The sequence below is a fragment of the Chanodichthys erythropterus genome, chromosome 8, assembly GCF_024489055.1.
Source record: "Chanodichthys erythropterus isolate Z2021 chromosome 8, ASM2448905v1, whole genome shotgun sequence".
NCBI lineage: Eukaryota > Metazoa > Chordata > Actinopteri > Cypriniformes > Xenocyprididae > Chanodichthys > Chanodichthys erythropterus.
The window spans coordinates 24,908,068-24,927,965 of record NC_090228.1 but is presented as its reverse complement, the minus strand read 5'-3'; the positions used below and the strand labels follow the sequence as shown (position 1 = coordinate 24,927,965).

The following is a 19,898-nucleotide window of genomic DNA, read 5'->3' as shown; positions in this document are numbered from 1 at the left end:
CGTTTGAAACAACCGTCACTTGAACTTGAACGCACTCGATCCGTTTTGGCCTGGGCTTCTTCGGTGCAACTTCGTCGCGTATTCAAGGTAAGCAAGTATTTTCAGTGTCAATGTAACGTAAACTTTTCTGTGTCCATGTCCCCGTTGCTAGTTTAGCACCATTTGTTGAAAAAATGACCATGGCTTACCGTGGTAATTCTGTGGTGAGCATGTAACGTTAACGTTAGCCGCCTGCGGATATCGCGACAACATCTAACTAGTTTAAAGTCCGTGTAAAGTCAAAATAAATAACGTTATGTGTTTTGAGTTTGTCAGACTAAATAAGAAAGTGTTATTAACCACCCAGCCAAATTTGAATGATTAAAAATAACGATAAGTTCATGAAATTAGGTGTCAAAATGGTTGAAATGCTTTTTACACATCGTTGAGAAACGTGTGACCTATTTAATGTGTTTAGAAGAAAATGACAACTGTGCTGTACTTATCTTTGTTATAATACTGGTAATACGATAGGTACGTGCAGCTAGTGGCGACTTCATGCCGCGTTAAGGGGTTGCACCCCGGACGAGAAGCGCCGCGCCGCGTCTAGGACAACTCGAGGTATCGTGTACTTTCTCAGTTTATGGCCAGCAATATTGTTGTTTTAGGACATTGTGGAATTAAGATAATGTCAGTATGTTATGATTGTACTGTATAATTAAATACAACCGTTGCTGAGTCTGCAGTCTGAAAACTTTAAGTTACCTCAGAGCGTCCGTTTACTGAATGAATTGAGAATATCACCTGAAAATCCAATAACATCAGCAATTTGTATTCATGCAGCTGATTTCTGTAAATTAATGTAAAACTAACTTTATATTGCAGCACATGGTGAAGTCAGTTATATACATTAACGACGATTTGAAACAAATAAGTGTAAATTTAATATAAATCTATGTACATAGCACGCTGTGGCGCTGCAGGGTTTTGAACAAGGTCCTGAATTGTTGCTGGGCGCCGCCGGTGTGTGTACACTCATAGAGAATAATGTGTTTGAATTATAAATACACTTCTCTTCCGGTGTGCGACCCCCTTTAGCCGTGGCTAGAGCGACGAGGCTACAGAATAACCAGCTGCGCTGTGCTTATCATATTATACCGTGCTCTACGGGCTTAAGTAGTGAGAGTTAAAGAAGCGTGTCAAGTCTTCAAATTGTTGCTAACCTTTATTGTTTTCTCCAGGTCATTTTAAATGGACAGCTTTGTCGCTGATGGCGGATGTCTGAGCTGATAGAGAATTTTAGAGGTGAGCGTTTTACTCTTTTAAGGGATAGTTCACCCAAAAATGAAAATTTGATGTTTATCTGTTTACCCCAAGGCATCCAAGATGTAGGTGACTTTGTTTCTTCAGTAGAACACAAATGATGATTTTTAACTCCAACCGTTGCCGTCTGTCAGTCTTATAATGCGAGTGAATGGTAACACAATTTATAAGAGTCAAAAAATATACTTAGACAAATCCAAACTGAACCATGCGGCACGTGACGACACATTGATGTCCTAAGACACGAAACGATTGGTTTGTCCGAGAAACCACTATGTCAGTTGGACATAGTGGTGTTTTAGAAGGTAAAAAATGATATAAATAATTTTCGGTTTCTTGCACAAACTGATCGTTTTGTGTCTTAACTGTGTGTTCACACCGCCGGCGGCGAGAGCGTCAAAGTGACAGGAAGTCATTCATTTTCAATGAGAGCCCGGCGGCGAGCTCCGGCGAGAGCGGCGCGGCGCGTTTTGGACGATGAGAGCGGCGAGGAGAGTTGAAATCAGGTTAACTTTATGGTAATGAGCTATGACGCGGTTCGGCGGCAACCAATCGGAATGTAGATGTCCTCGCTTGAGAGGCTTCCGATTGGTTAATGCAAGGCGACTGTTGACGCTCTCGCCGGCGGCGGTGTGAACGCACGGTTAGGACATCAATGTATCGTCACGATCCGCAGGGTTTAATTTGGACTTGTCTAAGCATATTTTTTGATTCTTATAAATTGTGTTACCATTCATTCGCATCATAAGACTGACAGACGGCAACGGTTGGAGTTAAAAATCATCATTTGTGTTCGACTGAAGAAACAAAGTCACCTACATCTTGGATGCTCTGGGTGTAAGCAGATAAACATCACATTTTCATTTTTGGGTGAACTATCCCTTTAACTGCCCTCATATCATCTCTCTATACCTAAATATTTTCTGACAGTCACAACTTCTTCGACAGTGGGGAATGCATCTCTATAATAACCCTTATAGTTAAAAGATACTTGTGCCTTGTCTTTAAGCTGTTATGCATAATATTGGGCCAGATATTCACCTTTGCATTATTACACTTGTTAATGAAAGAAAAGATGGACAGTATAGACTGTCATTCACACAAAATGGGCAATGCTGCAAAAGAACCACATTAGTTAACTTAGCAAATTGGGCGATGTTTTTTTTTTGTTGTTGTTGTTTTTTTTTTTTTACAAAAAGTGATTATTTGTTAGCTTGATAATCAAAGAGTGTCCGGTGAGTGGTTCACAATTGTCTCGACTTATTAACAATACTCATGTTGTCTTGTTTTCTGTCCTTTAGGTGAAGACAGAGATGAGGAGGCATTTCTTCTCTTAGATGAGGACACTATCAAAACTCTTGTCCCTCAAGTTCAATCCAGTTATTGAATGTTGTCAAATGTTTGAGAGAGAATGAATTGTTTATTTTTCAATTTTTTTCTAATGTTATTACAGTGTGACCTAAGATAAATAGGTCCAAGTGTGTAGAGTTTATGTAGAGTTTAATTTAATTTAATGCAATAAAAATGTAAAAGTGCTTGAAGTGTGTAAGTGCCTGAAGTTTTATTTTCTGAAATAAGGCATACTGGCATAGAAACCCAAGTTAGGTTATTTTTGACCTTTGACCTTTGGTTAAAAAGGGACCTACTCATTTCTGGGTTATTTTAACCCAGATATTGGGGTTGTTCTTTTGACCCAGACGTTGGGTTATATTAACTACAATTTTGGGTTATTTTAATCCAAAATTTGGGTCGGGTATTTAACCCAGAATTTGGGTCAAAAAGAATAACCCATTTTTCTGGGTTGAAATAACCCAGAAATGAGTTGGTCCCTTTTTAACCCAGGATTTGGGTCAAAAATAACCCATAATGGGTTATTTTTGTCCCAAGAGTTTTTAGTGTGTAGGATGAAGTCAGCTAAAATGGGCCAAATAAGGTTGTAGCGTCATATCTCTTTAAATTTTTACAGCCAATCACAATAACTGATCTTGCATTGTTGCTTCAACACTTGTTGACATGTAACAATAGTTTTGACTGGTCTGAGTTTTTTAAGGTGGGCCGGGCAGAGTGTTAAATGAAGCTTGTAAGAGAAATTGTAAGGAAAGTGAGCCTGACTTAGTAAATTTCATTCATCACTAATAAGGGTACTAAAGCATTTCTAAGTACACTTACCAACAAAGCAAAGGTTTATGAATAATTTTGGCGTGCTCTTTCAAATAAAAAAGTTTAATTTAAAAAAGTTCATTTTAGTTAAAAAATGGCTGGTTAAGCTAAAATGGGCTGCACACACACACACACACACACACTTTTACACAGAAATTGAGGGTGCAAATAGGTTTATATGAATAGATTTATCCATATAAAATCTTAACAGGCTTTTTTTTTTTTTAATTGCATTGCAGAGAGTATGGCAGGAGTACAAGCAAAGAAAAGAAACAGATAAAAAGAGAAAAGAAAGGGAAAGAAAGGAAGATGTTAGTACAAGTACAATGTTAAGACCTATAGCTACAGGAAATGTTCTAATCTTTAACAAAACATTTGAGAGCTATTTGACAAGCGTACACACATACATGCACACAAAAGACACCAATGCACAGAAACACACACCGGTACAACATGATCAGTTCATTTTTAATTGCATTTCTTTATGAAATATTCGTTCAACTTTCTGTTTAATGAAATAAATGTATAGTGTTGTTGCTATGGCACACTAAAGACAATAGTGTCAATTTACTATTAAAAATACAATGATTTCAGCCAAAATTACCTGTGTTGATCTCATTTCTTTTATATTGGCTCATTTTACCTGTTGTGACATGGGTCGAAAAGGGACCTGCTGATACTCTAACTCTCATAATTTTAAAACAACTTTCACATTTTAAATATATTTATGTATGTTTAGGTTGAGTAATTTCACTTTAATGGCAATTAAGAGGTAATTTTCATTGCCATTAAAGTGAAATAACTGAACATAAACATATAAGCTTGATAAAAATGCTCATTTTAGAAGAAAATTTCAGATGGCACTTAGAGGCTTTTGCATCTGGAGTCTTCATATATATATATATAAGAGACTCATGCTAATTTGTAAAAATATCATTAGATCTTATGCATAGCTTATTTGATGGTATTATAAGTCATTTACCAAAACGTGGCCCATTTTAGCTGAATTCACTCTACATTTAATAAGATGAAAGAAAATTACCATATTCATAGTATGTATAACTATAAATAGGCCTACAAAAGCACAAGTATAAGGCTAAGAAATTACATTCAAAATCACTCTAATATCGGTCAAAGAACATTTGCATTATATCCTATTTGTGTTGCAGTAGCCTATGTGTGAGAAAATTAAGTTTTGAATGACAAACATCATTTTATTATCTTTCCTTTTTTAACTGGGTCATATAGTATATATATATATATATATATATATATATATATATATATATATATATATATATATATATATATATATATATATATATATATATATGTGTGTGTGTGCATGTGTGTGTGTGTGTGTGTGTGTATACTGCCCTCCAAAAGTTTGGAAACACCCTAGAAAAGTGTAGTTTTGGACAATATTGGCATGAAACCTTTTTAATTTATGATAATTTTGCACTGATAAGGGACAACACAAACTACGAAAACATATTTGACTACATAAACAGTTTATACATAGAAAAAAACTTATAAAATATCCACCATTAGCAGCTATCTGACCTAAACTGGGTTCTACTTGGTTCATTGTATTCTAAACTTAATTGGTATTAAGGTGTGCTTACCCAAAATCTTTTACAAACCTGGGCCAAGTTTAAACCAGTAACAAGGCATCACAGCTGGCAAAGGGGCATATCTGACTTTGACATATATATATATATATTGCCATTATTATGTAATCAGAATGAAAATGATTATTGCTGGTCTTCAATGATAATGTCAAATTACTTTAATATATTTGCACCCAAAAAATAAATGATAAGGATTTATGATGATATCGTCTAAAACCACATTTTGCCAGGGGTGTTTCCAAAATTTTGGAGGGCAGTATATATCTTTATACATCTGTCTTTTATATCTTAATATATATCTTTTTTTATTTTAAAGTTAAACACATCGTTGTAATGATTTTATTATCCGCCAAACGCTATTTTAATGTTAAAAAACAAACGATCTCGTTTTTTTAATCTTTTTTTAAATTTTTATATATATATATATTTTTTTTTGGTGACAATACTACGACATTCTGTCGAAAATACTGGCTGCCGTAGTATTTTTTTAATAGTTTGAATAGAGAATAAACAATAATGTATTCATGCACAGTTTAGTTTTACTGTAGCCGAATAACAGATAGAGAATCCAGCATTGATAACTCTTTATTTCTTTACAGCCGCTTGTCAACTGAGTGATTTAAACACGTGGTGTGGATTCACGTCACTTTAATAGACAGAAATCAGAAAACTTTATCTGTGTATATCACCTGCGAGCGAGCGACTCAACACAACACATTAAATACACAAAATATCCATTATAAATGACATTTTAGCGTTTATTTATCATGGAAGCATTCACTCTACGTGCGGGCAGTCGCGTGAAACTGTTTAATCGCGCAACTTCGTTTATTATAATGGGAGAGTTCTTGTTTGACGCGCCGCGTCGCTCACTTTAAAGTCCCCAAAAGAACCAAGGAATATGCAGCGGTGAATAACAATGGTTGAATTTCCATGAGAGTTCTTTAGTCCTGAGAGGAGGTGCAGGTTTATGTTAATGACTGTGTGTGTGTGTGTGTGTGTGCGGGGGGGGAGAGACGCGCACGCACGGAGCCATTTTGTCCTCATTTAAAACTTAACGTGGATACTGTCACTTGGCTCCATGGATACCACCCTGATAAACTGTGTTTTCTGCTGTTAAAAAGCTACAATGAAGGATAAAAGAAGGTCGACGTGCCGGCAGAAGGAGAGCTGACGTGTTTTTCTGCATGTTTTGTGGAGTTTTACACCATGGATTTAGTAATGTGTTGGTTATTATGGGTTCACCTTCTCCTCTGCACTCCTCTCATGGGATGTTTTGACTTGCACCTCTCGGAGACTTTACATTCTGGAGCTGTTCTTGCCAATTTGTCACTCGGACCTGGTTGGACTTATAAAATAGACAGGACTTTAACTTCCAAGTACATTGGGAACTTTATTAAAGTGGATTGGAGAGATGGAGTAGTGCGTTTAAATGGAGAGGTGGACTGTGCGCGCGCCCCAAAGAGCGCGCTGCCTCTTTATTTTAAAATGAAATCATTAACAACTGAAGGACTAGTTAACGCACATTTTAATGTGTTCGTACACGGACGCAATTGCGTGTTCAAATATAAAAGGAAGAGAGTGAGTAAGCCTGACATTAACGTGGATTGCAGCTATAACTTGGGACTAACTTCCTGCTTTTCTCCAGGTGATGTACTTCTTAGTTTTAAGGACTATTTACCTGTCTTCACAAGAGACTCTGCTTCTTCTTGCACCTCAGACCACCTGAATGTGTTTGTGCGTAACGGGACGTTACTTGTGAAGGACGCGTACTGTTTGGAGACACGCTTCAAAGACACTATTCGCTGTTTGTTTCGTGATTCAAACGGTGACCCCTTCTCTATGTGCCTTACATTACGATTCGCCTCAGTCCAAACTTCATTATTACACTCTATGCAAGACGTATCAAATCAATGGAAACCGAGAGTAAAGCGAGCGGCGAATTCAGCGCCTCAGTTTCAGTTACCGAACTACCAGGTTTCAGTGCCCGAGAACGAGCCTGCGGGTACGCGCGTCATTACCCTCAAAGCGACTGACAGCGACCCTGGAGAGGCGGGAAGGATCGAGTATGGCATGGAGGCATTATTCGACAGCCGTTCTAACGGCTTCTTTCGGATAGACCCCCAAACCGGCAGCATTGAGACCGTCCAGCCCTTAGATAGAGAAGTTAAAGACTCACACCTTTTAAAAGTCACAGCTACTGATAATGGCACGCCGCGACGCGCAGCCACGTCATACCTAACCGTTACAGTTAGCGACACCAACGACCACGGACCCGTTTTTGAGCAGAATGAATATAGGGTTAGGATGAGAGAAAATGTGGAGGTTGGTTTTGAGGTGATTACAGTCAGGGCGACAGATGGAGATGCACCATCCAATGCAAACATGATATATAAGATTGTAAACGGTGAAGGTGTCAATTCTGGGTTTGAAATCGATTCTCGCAATGGACTGGTCAAGATTCGGGTGCGTCCAGACAGAGAAACCATGGCCCAGTATCAACTGATAGTCGAGGCAAATGACCAAGGAAAGGACCCTGGTCCTCGCAGTGCTACTGCGACAGTGTACATCACGGTTGAAGATGAAAATGACAATTACCCTCAGTTTAGTGAGAAAAGATATATAGTCCAAGTGCCAGAAAACGTGGCAGTTAACACTAAAGTGGCCCAGGTAGAAGCCACAGACCGAGACGAGGGCAATAACGCTAAGGTTCATTACAGTATAATCAGCGGCAACGTCAAAGGTCAGTTCTTCATTCACACCCCTAACGGAGCCATCGATGTCATAAACCCTCTGGACTACGAAGTGATCAGAGAGTATAATTTACGCATCAAGGCACAGGATGGAGGCAGGCCTCCTCTTATTAATGGCACAGGAATCGTTGTCGTCCAAGTTGTGGATGTGAACGACAATGCTCCCATGTTTGTAAGCACTCCTTTCCAAGCCACCGTTTTAGAGAACGTGCCCATTGGATATTCTGTGATTCACATTCAGGCCATCGATTCTGACTCTGGCGAAAATGCCCGTTTGGATTACCGCCTCACAGACACCGCTCCAGGTTTCCCCTTCACTATCAATAACAGCACTGGATGGATAACAGTCAGTGTTGAGCTGGACAGGGAAACCACTGAGTATTACACCTTTGGAGTTGAAGCCAGAGACAACGGAGTTCCGGTAATGTCGTCGTCGGCTAGCATTAGCATCACCGTCCTAGATGTGAACGACAACATCCCTACGTTCACCGAAAAATCATACTCTCTGAAAATCAATGAAGATGCCGTTGTAGGAACCAGTGTGTTAACTGTCACAGCTCTGGACCGTGATGTAAACAGTGTGGTCACCTATCAGATCTCCAGCGGTAATACGCGGAACCGCTTTGCTATAACCAGTCAAAGCGGAGGTGGACTCATCACCCTGGCATTGCCGTTGGATTACAAACAGGAACGGCAGTACGTTCTGACTGTCACTGCCTCTGACGGTACACGCTTTGACACCGCACAGGTGTTCATCAACGTAACTGACGCTAACACTCACAGACCCGTGTTCCAGAGCGCCAGCTACCATCAGACCTTCAGCGAGGACCGACCCATTGGATCAACAGTTGTGGTAATCAGTGCAACAGATGAGGATACGGGTGAGAATGCACGTATTACCTACATGATGGAGGACAACGTACCGCAGTTTAAGATTGATCCAGACACAGGTGCAATCACCACACAGATGGAGATCGACTATGAAGATCAAGCGTCCTACACGCTGGCCATCATCGCCCGTGACAATGGAATCCCCCAGAAGTCTGATACCACCTATGTGGAAATCATTGTTCTGGATGCCAATGATAATACTCCTCAGTTTGGGAGGGACAAATACCAGGGTACTGTGTTCGAAGATGCACCTCTAATGACCAGCGTGCTCCAGATATCTGCTTCAGACAGGGACTCAGGATCTAATGGACGTGTGAGCTACACCTTTCAAGGAGGGGACGATGGGGAAGGAGACTTCATAATTGAGCCGTACTCTGGAATTATCAGAACCCACCGGAAGCTGGACAGAGAGAATGTTCCAGTCTATAACCTGAAGGCCTTTGCAGTAGATAGAGGTGTTCCTCCTCTCAAAGCAGCAGTGGAGATCCAGATATCTGTGTTGGATATCAATGACAATGCTCCTGTATTTGAGAAGGACGAACTGTACATCGACGTCAAAGAAAACAGTCCTGTTGATTCAGTAGTTGCCCGGATCACCGCCATGGACCCCGATGAAGGAACCAACGCTCAGATATTGTACCAAATTGTGGAAGGAAACATCCCTGAGGTCTTTGACTTGGATATATTCACCGGAGACTTAAAAGCGCTTGTGGATTTGGACTACGAGACCAAAATGGAGTATGTCATAGTTGTACAGGCCACATCCGCACCTCTGGTCAGCAGAGCAACGGTCCACATTCGTCTGGTTGATGTCAATGACAACGATCCCGTCCTGCAGAATTTTGAGATTATCTTCAATAACTACGTCACCAACAAATCCAACAGCTTTCCATCTGGGATTATAGGAAAGGTACCAGCCCATGATCCAGATGTGTCAGATAAACTCAAGTATAGTTTCATTGAAGGAAATGAGCTGAATTTGCTGATTCTAAACCCGGATACTGGAGAGCTAAAACTCAGCAAAGATCTGGATAACAACAGACCTCTGGAGGCCACCATGAAAGTTTCTGTCACAGGTCAGTTAACTTCCCTTTGTATCTTTTGAATTAACTGTGTTTGCTTGTAATGTCCCTCAAATTTGAGATTTTGCAGTGAACAAAGGTAAGCAGGGTAAAAAAAGTGGTAACACTAATGAGGTCTCATTTGTTAACATTAATTAATGTATGAACTAACAATGAGCAATACAGCAGTTATTAATCTTTGTTAATGTTAGTTAATATAAATCTAGCTGTTCATCATGTTACTTCACAGTGCATTAACTCATGTTAACAAACAGCTACAACATTTGATTTCCATAATGTATTAGTAAAAACATTAACCAAGATTTATAAATGCTGTAGAAGTATCTCAGTTCATGTTTAATTAGTTAACTAATGGAACGTTATTGTAAAGTGTTACCAAAAAAAAAAACAAGGTTAAAAAAGGACTAATTTGATACAAACTAATGTTTATTATGTCAATTGATGTCAATGATGGAGCTGCTGCTCCGAAGGACTGCATGTTTTCGGTGTGCATTTGCTGCAGGCTGAATCACAATCCTGTTCTTCTGCTTATGAGGTGTTTGTTAGATATGCTGAAGAAGGCAAGAACCGTTTGTGTGAGAATAAGTTCTCGGTTGACTCGGTTCACATCGAGATCCCTGCTAGTGTTCTGTTTTGAAATGTTTGAGATGAGCAACACATTATTATTGTTGAAGTAGGTGCCTCTTAAAGGGTTAGTTCACCCAAAAATGAAAGTTCTGTCATTAATTACTCACCCTCATGTCGTTCCACACCCATGAGACCTTCATTCATCTTCAGAAACACAAAGTAAGATAATTTTGATGAATTCTCCATTGACAGCAAGTTAATTACCACTTTCAGATGCCCAGAAAGCTACTAAATATATATTTAAAACAGTTCATGTGACTACAGTGGTTCAACCTCAATGTTATGAAGCAACGGAAATACTTTTTGTGTGCTAAAAAAACAAAAATAACGACTTTATTCAACAATATCTAGTGATGGGAGATTTCAAAACACTGTTTCATGAAGCTTCGAAGCTTTACGAATCTTTTGTTTTGAATCAGTGATTCGGAGCGTGAATCAAACTGCCATTTTGGTTTTTTTTGCCGCACAAAAAGTATTCTTGTCGCTTCATAACATTAAGGTTGAACCACTGTAGTCAAATGAACTGTTTTAAAAACGTTTTTAGTATTAATTATCTTGCTGCCAATGCAGGCCTCACTGAGCCATCGGATTTTATCAAAAATATCTTAATTTGTGTTCCGAAGATGAACGAAGGTTTTCTACTCACTGACAGGTTGTTGTCTGTAATAATTTATCCAGTCAGATTGTTGTTAATCCTCCAACAATCACAGTTTTGGGCCAATGCCAATAATATAAAAATGACAAAATATCAGCTGATTAATCAACCTGACCAATATATATGACTAATTGACTAGCGGTGAATGGATTTAAAATTGATTTAAACGACACTTTAAACGAACTGCATGGCACGTTAGCGTGTTGTTGCAGTGCTTTATTGTGACCATATCTGTGGCAGTGTTAAGATTATACCATGCTCACATGTACAGCCAGCCTCTTCAAATGGCATCAGCTTCTCATATCTCACACTCTTCCTTCTCTGTTTCTGTCCTCCTTTTCTCTCTCTCTCTCTCTCTTCCTCCCACTCATGGGCCTTCCTGTTAATTTGCAACTTGCAATTCAAATACATCTCACAGAATACAGCTCTCTTGTCTGTACTCTGTGGCTTTACGGCCGTGTCTTTGTTGGTCTGATTGCCGGTCCTCATCTGAATGTGCATGCTCATGGTCATTGTTGGGGTCGTAATGAGCCGCATTCATGCTATGCTCTCTCATTCATGACAAAGACACATCGGTTTTCATCGCAGTTCCCGCCCTCTTTTACCCCCTCAAATCCCACACAGATCTCTTTCTCTCTTGTCTAATAAACTAATGCATTTTATTCCTTGGACATACCCACATGTCAGATGTTAGGTAACCATTAACACTACTTATGTGACCTCTTCACCTCCAGCCCAGGGGAAAGGAAACGGCCCTTAAGGGAAAACATGTGACAGAGCTCTTAGCTAGATTTTAACGTCTACTTTGGTCTATAAGTGTCTCAAATTCAGCCATCTTCAGAAATGTAGCAAATGTTTTTCGATCATGCGATGTTTAAGTTTTAGAAGAGCTTAAAGGAGACATCTTGGACAGAAATAATTTAGTTCAATTATGTATTTCCATCTATTATTTGCTATCTTCAGATATATCAGTTTAGAAATTTGTTACTGTTTGCTATTGGTCAAACTTTAAAGGGTTAGTTCACCCAAAAATTAAAATCCTGTTATCATTTACTCACTCTCATGTCGTTCCAAACCCATAAGACTTTGGTCAGTCTTCGAAACCTTCACATATCGTGTCTTTTTCACGCGCAAGTCAGTTATTTCAAATGTAGCCGCGCGGCAGGCGTGCTCAGAATGGAAATGAGTTGCGTTTTCCAGGCGCATCGAGCTGAAAAATTCTCAACTTTTCAGAATGCTGCAAGCGCACCGCAGGTCATGTGACAAGAACCAACCTATCAGCTTCAGCCTTTCCGTAACAAAACATCGAAAGCTCAGCCAAACAGCTTATCATAGCTGTACAGGGTGGTTTTTACATCTCATCTCCATAAATATATCTAGTAGTAAAGCTAATGCAAGGGCTAGAAATCAATTTATCTTTTGCTGAAACTTCCTACTCCTCATGGAGAGCACAGTTCATGGTTACATAGCAACGACAGATGCCACGGGAGCGCAAGCACTTTGGAAAGAAGGTATTTTTTCTAAAAAGATATTTTTAATGAAACCTGAGAGGTTTCTGTTCATCCATTGAAAGTCCAGGTAACCAAAATTTAGAAGATCCAAAAAGGTCATAAGTTTGTCATAAAATGAAGCCATGTGAATGGAGTGGTCTTGTGAGGAGATACGATCGCTTATGTGATTAGCATAGAGGGGACAGAAATCTCTCAGGTTTCACAAAAAAATTCTTAATATGTGTTTTGAAGATTATTTTAAGTCTTTTGGGGTTTGGAACAACATGAGGGTAAGGGTTTCATTTTTGGTGAACTAAAGTTTAGTGTTTAAGGTTAGGCCTTTAAGGTTAGGGTTTTATTTACACCACTAAGCCTAAGTAGTAAACACTGATTTTACTTTTAACTAATCAAATGTATCATTTTGTCCTGGCAAACAATAAAAAAGGCATACATAACCCAAGGAACCCAAGGCATATCTTAGGGATCAAAATATAGAGACTTGGGGATGGGCTCTTTTGACTTGAAGCAGAAAGCAACCTCCCAGAACACCCTAGTAACCGCATAGCAACAAGTTAAAAACCAGTCAAAACAAATGCATAGCAGTGCCCTAGCAACCCCCCACTGAGCCCTAGAATCATGCTAGTGAGTTTTGCATGGGCAAACATCTCTCACACGGTCTTCACAAAATGTAAAAATATAGTTTTTACCACATTTTTATATATTTTACACTGTGAAAAATTTAAATGTTCAATTTGCATAATTTTCTACCTTATCTGACCCTCAAAAAATGACTTTTGTTGGTTTAACCTAATGTAGTTACTTTAAGTGTTTCCACACGACTCATTTTAAGATTGTTTCACAAATGGAACACTCTGAAGACAGACACTGTTATCGTTCTCTCCTGAACAGGTGTTTTCCTTATCGACTTAAGTTTTAATTATTTATCCAAGCACTTGGGGACACACAAGAAGTCCCAGATATGTCCCTGATAAAAGCAAGTTAACATTCTAGTCAAAACAAGGGCCATTCTAGCCTAAAACAACGGCAGTTTGCACAGCAAACACAACGGAGTGAGGGCTGTGTGTTTGAACAGTAACCTAATCTTTCTTATCTGTGTCTGTTAACATTCAACAAGGCTTTTCCCGATTTGAGGGGTGTCCTCTGCAAAATTATGCCACTTTTTTTTAGCCCTGCACCTTTGTGCTTTGTTTCACTGGATCAATATGGGTGATAAGCCATCTGTCGCAGCCTCAAGATAGATGGAGCCAGCCGTCATTTGTACTGGTGAAACTGAATTTCCCAACTTTTTTGATGTCTTTATCTTTCGATTATCCATGTCACATCCAAAGAGAGGAGGGGAGGTAATTTATCACTTCTAGCCAGTTTCTTCCTCTCTTCCCCCTGCAGTCAGTGAGCGGAGCCTGCCGATACACGCAGACCCTTTTAGTGGGGTGAGCTTCTGCCTGTGGGCCACTGCGTCTGCGCCTCATGTAGTTTACTGTAGCCCACTCAGCGCTGCGGGACTCGCATACCTTGACTATTCTACATTGCATTGCCAAACTCTCTGAACTTGTATTTCAGTTAGGACTTGAACACTTAGCTTCATATACTACAAAAAAAATTCTTGTAATTTGATGGTTGAGGTTTGTAAAAATTGAAAAACCATTGAAAAAACAATGGTGTAAGATTTTTACTTAGAAATTGTTAGTTGATTTTTATAAATAATTACAAAGAAATGGCAAGGAACACATTGAATTAAACATGAAATTCTGAAGTAGAAAGACTGAAATAGTTTTTTCTTGTAAAATGATCTCAAATAAACTGTCTTAGAGTACGTTTACACGACAACGATGTACTGAAAATTGAAAAGTTTTCCTTCGCATTTTTCACGTGCAGATTGTCAAAACAATTCCTGTTCACACGGATATGCGAAAATTACTAAAAATGCTGTATTATTCGTGCCAGGCCAGTAGTTGGCGATGTCACTTTTTAATGAAACACAATGCGACTATAGACTGAACACGTGTGCATCGACGTCACTTTCCCGCCGAAAGCGCGCTCCCTCAGCTGGACTGAGTGGCAAAAGAAGCTGCTGCGTGACTGGATTTAATAGAGGAAACTGCGAAAATGCGAGTAAAACTGACCAATTACACACTAAAGGTTGGAATTGAATGTGTTCCTTACAACTTGTCAAATAAACCTAATCCATGGATATTGCATGCAGCCAGGAGTTGTGTTTCCTGACATTTATATGCGCCTGATTTCGACGGTGGGGAAATACATAAAGCAAATCTGCCTGTGAATATTTTATAACTACAATATAGGTAGGTTTAAATCCGCATAATCACTTATATCAATTTTACATCGTCATATTGTCCAGCCCTAAAACATATATAGTTTTATAGTATAGTTTTTGTCAGTGTTGTTTATTTAAAAACATCCAATTATGCAGAATATAAGATGGAAAATATTTAATTGATGAGTTGTCAACATAATATATAACAATACAATATGTACGGTATGATTTTACCTCAAAATCCAACAATTTGACACAAAATGATTAAATCCATGCTTATCTGCTGGAGTCAAGTTGTTTCTGTGAATTGCAGTGATCCATTTGCTTCTTTTTTTCTGTAGCTTTCGGCGGTCTTTGAATATACAGGGTTTGTGTCAAAGCTATTTGTACAGTCAATCACAAAGCTCTTTCCCGTTTTGGATGTGTTTTGTGTGTTTTTCGCGACATTTACGCTGAAAACCAATGCTGCCGCTCAGTCTTTTGCCACTCAGTGGACGTGACCGCAGTCGTAACGGTCGGCTGTGACGTCACGTGCATACCCTCTATACACACGCACACTGTTTTTACAAATTCACGTTTTTGTAACTAACAAGGAGATGGTAACGGTATCATTTTCAAAAACTTGCATTTTAAAAAACCCTCTTCAAAAACGTTTTCAGGCCCCTAAAACGCATTGTGTAAATGAACGGCCAAAAAAAGTTTTACATTTTTAGTTGTTAATGGTGTTGTGTAAACACCCCCCCCCCCTCTTATTTACATTATTTTCAAAAGAAAATCTGTGAAATTCTGCAAAGCCAATATAAACAGTAAAATAGATGAAGTTGAGCTGCAAGAGGAAAGTTTTTAAAATTTTAAATTATAAACTTAAAATTAAAAATAATAATATTTTAAAAATATATAAAAAAATATTTTTGCCCTAGTATTTTATTTGTGTATTTATTGCTGTCTCAGCATCTTTTAAATGTGTATATATATACCTCTAGAGTTTAAATTTAAACAAACAAACATTAATAAAAATGTTACTAATAGCTACTGTGTATGATTTTATCTTGGCTGTGAGGTCGGGGCTAATTGTAACAGGTTATGAATATGATGTAATCTTTTAAAAAATGCGTAATCAACATTATTTAATCAAAATATGTAGTTGAAGACTGTTATTAATTTATTAACTGATCAATATACAGTATCTCCCAGAAGTGAGTACACCCCTTACATTTTTGTAAATATTTTATTATATCTTTTCATGTGACAACACTGAAGAAATGACACTTTGCTACAATGTAAAGTAGTGAGTGTACAGCTTGTATAACAGTGTAAATTTGCTTTCCCCTCAAAATAACTCAACACACAGCCATTAATGTGTGTTTCAGGGCCTTGGCAATCTTTTTCTAGCCTATGTCATCTTTATGTAGAGCAACAATTCTTTTTTTCAGATCCTCAGAGAGTTCTTTGCCATGAGGTGCCATGTTGAACTTCCAGTGACCAGTATGAGAGAATGAGAGCGATAACACCAAATTTAACACACCTGCTCCCCATTCACACCTTAGACCTTGTAACACTGTGACAGAGAGAAAATGGCTAATTGGGCCCAATTTGGATATTTTCACTTAGTGGTGTACTCACTTTTGTGGCCAGCGGTTTAGACATTAATGGCTGTGTGTTGAGTTATTTTGAGAGGACAGCAAATTTACACTGTTATACAAACTGTACACTCACTACTTTACATTGTAGCAAAGTGTCATTTCTTCAGTGTTGTCACATGAAAAGATATAATAAAATATTTACAAAAATGTGAGGGGTGTACTCACTTCTGGGAGATACTGTATTTATGTAAAAGATTGAACATATTTCATATAATTATAAAGAAGGCAACTGTATCTGTATTTTTTTTTTAAATTTATTAAATTCAGTGTGTCTTTTGCAATGAAAACACATGAGGCTGTGCAAGTAGAACTCTATGAATGATGGAAGTCGGCAGGGCTTTCTATGGAATTCTGCAGCTGTCGAATCCCTTCAGGCCTACCTGTGAGTAAATGGGGTAATGAGCTGAGTAATTTGTTTGCAATGACTGTTATGAATGGTGTGCTGCGATATGTAGGCTAAATGTAAAACCCTTTGAACTAATTCATAAAGCTGGTATGTTAAGTGGCCGAAAAAAAGTCAACGTGAGTTAACGTGAACTGGCTTAAGTTGGAAAAGCTGTTTCTGTGTGGTTCATGTATGTGTTGTGTGAGCAGACGGGGTCAGAGTAGGGCTGGCCAGCTGTGTCCTCAAATCTGCTCTCTGACATGCACACAGCAGCTGTAAGAGAGACAGACAGAGACTTTAATCACTGTAGAAGTGCCCTGAGCACTGCACTGCCTGTCCCCTGTCATCTACATGTCATCAACAGAGGACATCTCCACTCCAGGTGTGACTGTCCTTCTGCCTCATCTACACATGACCTTCTGACCTCTGAGGTCACAGACATGCTGTGGGTGTCACTCTGTCAAACATACTTTGTTTATAAGGACAAATCCCACTTAGCATTCATAAATGAGCCTGAAGTAGTAATAGAAAGTGTTATGAAATAATGTTTAGATATGTTTTTATTTTTTTATGAAGAAGGCACGAGTGATGCTTTCACATGCAAAACTCACCACCGCAATATGCTAAGCTGTTTGTGTTGCTATGTGGTTGCATTAGTTTTTACAGTATAGCTATGCTAAAGATGTTCAGGGTTGGGTTGCTATATTTTCAAATTTTAATTAAACATATTTTATTTATTTTTTCTTCAGTTTTCTAGTTTTAGTGTATTTGGTTTTTATTTTAGCTTTAATATTTTAGGGCTGCCAATGTTGTGCTAACTGGTATCATTTGAAAAAATGTTTAAAGCGTTAGATTTATCACCTTTATTGCAGACAGTAATATTGTCAAGATTTATAAGGTATAAAAAAAAGTAATTAATTAATTTTTAGGCCATTTTTGTTGCAGTTTAGTTTTGAAGTCGTGGAAATACATTTTATTTTCGTTTTTTTTCCCCAGTAATATTAGTAATATATATATATATATATATATATTTTTGTCAAATTTGAGGTTTTCAAAAAATTTCATTAAGCCCACATATAGCGATCTAGATGCTTCAAATTAAAGAAATTAAATAGCAATTATATCATTATTTGTATGTTTTCTGAGAGGAGTACCTTTCCTTTGTCCTTGAAAAATGCCGTTTTTCTCTGCTCGCTTCTCGACGACTGGCACTTCCTCTCAGCAACTTCATCATTAGTACAAGTTTGGTATCGTTTTAAAGTGCAGCATTCCAAGTTTGTGAATATTCATAGCGAATTTTTGATGGAATGAGTCTGAACCAATGAAATGTGCTTTTTACACTCATGCTGATATAAACAAAACGACTGACAGATCCTTAGTGCGCACAGAAAGACGCCTCAGGCAGCACGCAATCCCTTTATTCACATATAAACAAATTACAGTACTTCAAAATATTGAAGTTAAATATTGAAAAAAAAGTAATATATATATTTTCCTATAGATATTTGGTTTTGATGAAGTGTGTGCCAAATTAAGTGTTATTAACAGGGATTTTAAGGTATGGTTGCTAGGTGATTTTGTTTTGGATCCTTCACAAACTTTAAATGGATTTTTCTCAAAATTCCAACAAATCAGACATAATTTTTAATGTTTTTTAATAGAAATTGTGAAAATAACAATAATTAAAAAAAAAAAAAAAAATCAATCAACGATAATGTTTTCATTTAGTTAATGATATTAATATCACTGTTTCTCCACCCAGTGTCTTTGATGTTTCAACTCAGTCTCATGTTTTGGCGAATTGGTGGAGAATTAGTAAGACTTTGTACGATGTGAGTCACATGAAAACACACATTTTAGAAAATATCTAAACATGAAGGTCTATTCCCTAACCCTCAGTACACAGCTAAATCCCTAGTCTTAAATCAACTCTGCTTAGAGCACATATGGTCCCTCTCTAAATAAAGTAACACTGAAGCAGAGTTAATGTTAATAAGATAATTAAGAGATTAATTGATTAATGATGATTGAGGATTAGTGATGAACACCTGCTGTTAACAAGCAGAATCACTGAAGAAAAGAGAAACACAAGAACTTCAACTGACTTTAACTCTGCTTCAGTGTTACTTTAACACTATTTAGAGAGGGACCATATGTACTCTAAGCAGAGTTGATTTAACTCTGGGGATTTTGCTGTGTAGGGTGTTCTGATCTTATGAAAATGTATGAATGAAATTGTACGATTTTGCCTCTAAATCGCCAAAATGTAAAAGAGTTAATAGCCATGAGACTGTGTTGGATGTTCTTTTCTCCAAATGCGAACACCCAGTTTCATTGCTGAAGTTGAGTAGACATAACAAAAAGACTCAAGGTCTGTGTAGTTTAAACAAAGTAAGTTTTACTGAAACTTTTCACTTTACTTGCAATGCTACATCTGTCTCTAGTGTATGTTAAAACTGTTATTAGATTACTGAGGCAAACTGTGTCAGCACTGTTCTCTTAAACCCATCTTTTTTTTTTTAAGTTTCTCTTGAACATTGCCCTTATTAACAGGCAGGCAAATGGCCTCTATGTACCTGATACTAGCAATTTTGGTTAACCGCAGGTTTCTTTAGAATTTGTTCATGTTTCTAAAAGTCTTCAACCTTGTTTTATGTAAGAGAGATGAAGATCAGAAATCCTCCTCCTCACATTCCTGCACTCTGATAGCAGAATACAGCCCGAGACCGGGAAACCTGAACATTAATTAAGCTAAAATAACAGTGCGAGCTGTCTGCATCTCTGTTAAATGAGCAGGAAAGGAATTTGATTCATGTTTAATCTTGCAAACTCATTTGAAGGTGGAGAGAGAAGACAGAGACAGTGATGAGGTCTCAAACCAGCGCCAAGAGGGGCACACAATAACGGCTCCAGGTTTGGGTCATCCGAGGGTAGTTTACATGAAAATATGGCTCAGTATTGTGTTTTAAGAAGAGCCTTTGTA

The 19,898-nt window shown here is 38.0% G+C and overlaps 1 protein-coding gene and 1 long non-coding RNA gene across 6 annotated transcripts in view; both read left to right on the top strand.

Annotated features, from left to right (window-relative positions):
* Positions 1 to 18: 18 nt before the first annotated feature.
* On the top strand, positions 19 to 2,712 carry LOC137024105 (uncharacterized). The gene is made up of 3 exons (XR_010895637.1): positions 19 to 87; positions 1,221 to 1,284; positions 2,604 to 2,712. It is a non-coding gene; the product is annotated as an uncharacterized lncRNA (long non-coding RNA).
* Positions 2,713 to 6,160: 3,448 nt separating this feature from the next.
* Positions 6,161 to 19,898, top strand: part of celsr1a (cadherin EGF LAG seven-pass G-type receptor 1a) — a 121,130-nt gene continuing 107,392 nt past the window's right edge. For all 5 annotated transcript variants that reach the window (XM_067392397.1, XM_067392398.1, XM_067392395.1 and 2 more), the window contains exon 1: positions 6,161 to 9,813. In XM_067392397.1, the coding sequence (XP_067248498.1) occupies positions 6,303 to 9,813 (3,511 nt within the window). In that variant the 5' untranslated portion in view covers positions 6,161 to 6,302. The remainder of the gene's footprint in view (positions 9,814 to 19,898) is intronic.